Source organism: Propithecus coquereli, unplaced genomic scaffold (assembly GCF_000956105.1).
Source record: "Propithecus coquereli isolate 6110/MARCELLA unplaced genomic scaffold, Pcoq_1.0 Scaffold302, whole genome shotgun sequence".
Taxonomy (NCBI): domain Eukaryota; kingdom Metazoa; phylum Chordata; class Mammalia; order Primates; family Indriidae; genus Propithecus; species Propithecus coquereli.
Window position 1 is genome coordinate 1594559 of NW_012148642.1, and position 4110 is coordinate 1598668.

Genomic DNA, 4110 nt, shown 5'->3' on the forward strand with positions numbered 1-4110 from the left:
GAGAGAAATCATTCGTCTTTTTCTTACATCATCTTAAGCCCTTTTGGGAATCCAGAATCTAGAAATGTTGGCAAGGGCTGCTACAGATGGGAGTTAAACCTGGGTAGGAGGCCAGGCACGTTGGCTCACGCCTATAATCCTGGCACTCAGAGAGGCTGAGGCAGGAGGATTGCTTGAGGCCAGGAGTTCTAGGCCAACCTGAGCGACATATTGAGTCCCCATCTCTACAAAAACTAAGAAAGATTAGCCAGGCGTGGTGGCATATACCAGTAGTCCCAGATACTCTGGAGGCTGAGGCGAGAGGATCACTTGAGCCCAGGAGTTCAAGGCTGCAATGAGCTATGATTGCACACTGTGCTCCAGCGTGGGTGACAGAGTGAGACCCTGTCTCTAAAAACAATAACAATAACCTGCAAGGAACCCTCTGTACATGGAAGATCAGTCAGAAACTGGACAGTGCCTAAAGCTCAGACCCCAGGGGTGAGAGGTGAAGATGTCTGTGAGGTGGCCTGTCCAGCATCCTCAGTTCACAGGTGAGCTCCCAGGAAATCAAGCCATTTGTCCAAGGTCCTCTTATGGGATGATGCAAGGAAGTGAGAGTATGACCACTCCTGAGGTCCAGGACCTACTGGTTCCTTTTTTCTGTTTTTTTTTTTGTTGTTGTTGTTTTTGACACAGGGTCTTGCTCTGTTGCCTGAGCATCACCACACCCAGCTAATTATTTTATTTTTTGAAGAGATGAGGTCTTCCTGTGTTGCTCAGGCTGGTCTTGAACTTCTAGCCTCAAGTAATCCTCCCACCTCAGCCTCCCCGAGTGCTAGGATTACAGGCATGAGCCACCGCTATAACAGCCAGGTTCATCTTTAAAAGTGTGTGTCTGGCACAGTGTAGAAGCTGAGAAGGTGTTTTTTGAATAAAAATAGGATGTAATGTATGAGGTAGCTTTATAGCTTTCCAAAGACAGTTATTGCACAAGGTTGGGCAATTATAAGGGTAATAAAAACTCTTATAAACCTCATGATTCAGAGCATGTTTATAGGAGCAGCTTCGTCTCAGAAGCAAGGTCTCTTTTCCGTGGGGGTTAGGAAATAGGTGTGTTTAGCAGTGCGAAAACCAGGAACTGAAATGGCTGAGATTTCTCTTGTCAACAGGTCTATTTGAGGTCCGAGCCCAAGAGTATCTGGAAACGCTCCCCAGTGGAGAGCACAGCGGTGTCAATAAGTTCCTGAAGGGACTAGGTAAGGCCCAGGGGTCTTTGTCCCCATCACCAGCCCTTGTTCCTCCCAACCGTCTGGGGCAGCATCTTGGCCAGCTCCCTCCACTGGAGCCAGGGCCCTCGATGACACAGAGCTCTGCAGCCTGCACTGGGCAGGCGAAACTGGCATTTTAACCTCCTGTTCTAACTGACCCCAAAGTGGAAACAAGGAAACAAATCCCCCCGCCCCTTTACTCTGCCCCGAGCTATCTTCTTTCTCTATCCTCTCCTCCACTCTCAAATCCTCTGGGCAGCTGGGCGTCAGGAGCATGGCTGGAGCCAGACAGGCGTCTCCGGCAGTGAAGACTTGCCCCGGCCTCCAGATGCCCCTGGCAAGGAGAGATGGAAGAATTATAAGGACTGCGGTTTCGTCAGTAAAAAGGCCCATCCTAGAAAAGGGAGGATGAAGAAGACAGCAAAAGAGGAGGACCAAGGGACCCACACTGGGGCCGGCGGGTGCCAGTCCGTGCCTGGTGCAGGCCAGAGGGCTGCTTGGAAGAGGACCTTTCTCCTCGCTTGGCTCCTTAGGGACGTGCGACATTCAGTGCTTCCTTTATTACCACAGCAGATACCAACGCTCCTCCACAGTTCTGACATTCTTCCTTTCGAACCCCCTCAAGTCTGAGGAAGAGCCCTTTGGAGCCCCAAGGGGGCTATCGGGAAAGGGTGAACCCCCTCAACTTCTCCAGAGCAAGGGATGAGACTCCTGGGGGTGGCATGGGGGGGCCGCAGTGACCCACACCATATCTGGGATGAAAAGGGCAAGATTTAACTCACCCTTCTTTGCCCAGTGAAATGTTCTCATTTTCTTTTTTGTAGGCAATAAAATGAAGTTTCTCCACAAGAAATAACCCTCAGCTCAGCCTCAAGGGAAAACTTCCTCCTAGTGCGACCGCATGCTTTAAAAACAGTTCCTGGTGGCCTTTCTGAAAGGCTGGGTCCTTGGCTGTCCCAGTGCTGGGCTAGAGACCAGGACGGTTTCCTGCCACCACTGAGCTCTCCCCGGGGCCTGAGAGCTGCCCAGCGGACACCACGGAAAGGGAGCCTGAGACCAGGCCTGCGCCGACATGCAAACGGATTGTTTAGGTTTGGGGATTGGGAGTTTTTTAATCTTAGATATTAAAAATAAGAAAAGTGTTTGGGTTCTCTTTTTATTATGCCAGGGCTAGGAAAAATCTACCCTGCACTACTGTCCTTCCCTGGTTCGTCCTGTGCAGCGGCTCAGCTCTGGAGCCTGGAGCAGCAGCCCAGGGATCAGAACAAGGCACTCCTTTGGACAGGACTGGGGACTGGCGTGGGACCTGAGCAGGGAGGGAGCTTGGGAAGCCTGGTGATGCCTGCAGACATCGGTGCCCCCAGGTTCAGAGCAATCTTGGTGAACAAATGGGCCCTTAACGCTGGAGCAGAGGTCAGGGAGCAAGGGAAGCATTAGGGGATGTGGCTTCCCAGACAGATGAGCTGCTCTTCCAGAATGGTCAGTGATGCCACCTGGTGGCCGAGGCCACGGACTCCTCTCTTCCCAAATGGACCTGACTCTTCTCGAGTGCCTTTTTTCCTCTTACAAGCCATAGAATTGAGCCAGGCTTGGCCTGCGCCTGTAGACCCAGCTACTCAGGAGGCTGAGGTAGGAGGGTTGCTGGAGCAGTTCCCAAATTCAAGGCTGCAATGAGCTGTGACCACGCTACTGCACTCCAGCCTGGGAGACAGCGAGACCCTGTCTCAAACTAAATAAATAAAAAGAAGCCATAGAACCGTCCATTGCCTAAGTCCACGGCTTTTAGAGGTACACACAAAAAGAAGAAATCTCGTAAGATCTGTTAAAGAGGTTCTTGGGGTCCTAAAGTTTATGATACTGCCCAGGCCCCACCTCACAACACATAGGCCAGCACTTCGGCCCCGTTCCCATGTACACTGTGTGAAGTATTCTCATCTCGCTGTAGGACCCCGGGCCAGCGGACGTGAAATAGTGCCTGTGCAGGCTCAGTGCCAGGGAGGGTCGACACGCTGGGGGCAGCTTCATCAGACTCGCGCAGCCAGAGAGGCAGCTCGCATCCTCTGGACCAGAAGCAGGGAGGGCGCGGGAGAAGGCCACACCTCAGGACCACCTGAGAGCTGGCCAGCGGCGCCGAGACAGGAGGAGTCCGGGCAGCACAGGCAAGTCCTCAGAACCAGCCTCAGGGCCACCCCGGCAGCCCGGTGCCCGCAGACCCCACCGTGCATCCCCTCTGGGTGCCACCCGTGACCCTGACAGAAACACAAAAGCGGTGTGCTGTGACCTGGCGACCGCCCAGGGGCCCGTGCTGCCTGGCACGGTTTCTGAGCCTTTAGGGAGCTGGGAGCAAAGGGGTCTTCTGAGGAAAAACGGGAACGAGAGGAAAAGGAGAAGGGGCAGACCTCTCCTTCTACGTAAGGGCTACCTACCGCTTAGGCGGAGTCGTGGACCTCTCCTGAATTGTATCTAAGATTTGGGGTGTCCATTTATTTTTCAGGAGAGAGGAGCCATACTTTATATCTGATTCTCAAAGGCCCCCCAGAATGGCAGGGACCAACTATGCATAAAGTTACCCTGGGTAGGTGTGAGTGGTTGGGGCTTAGGCGGAAGGCTGAAGAAGAGTCTCTGAATGTGGGGGCTCAAGGATGTGTATCTAACAAGCTCCTCTGGTTAGTTAACTTTATTAATATTCTGCATATTTTTATATTGCCCAGAAATGATCACTTTTAATATTTTGGAATATACTTTCTTTCCTAACTTATTTCACATTATGTTGTTTACTTAATACCTCTAAGTGAATAAATATACATCTTTTCAACACTCCTAATGATTGTATAATATTCTGTTTTATGGGTATACTAAA

General features: G+C 51.6%; 1 protein-coding gene across 1 annotated transcript in view; it reads left to right on the forward strand.

Moving 5' to 3' along the window:
- DENND2A (DENN/MADD domain containing 2A) overlaps nucleotides 1–2501 on the forward strand; it is a 109091-nt gene extending 106590 nt beyond the window's left edge. The window contains exons 18-19 of the mRNA XM_012649746.1: nucleotides 1152–1238; nucleotides 2075–2501. Of these exons, the coding sequence (XP_012505200.1) occupies nucleotides 1152–1238; nucleotides 2075–2106 (119 nt within the window). The 3' untranslated portion in view covers nucleotides 2107–2501. The remainder of the gene's footprint in view (nucleotides 1–1151; nucleotides 1239–2074) is intronic.
- Nucleotides 2502–4110: the final 1609 nt, after the last annotated feature.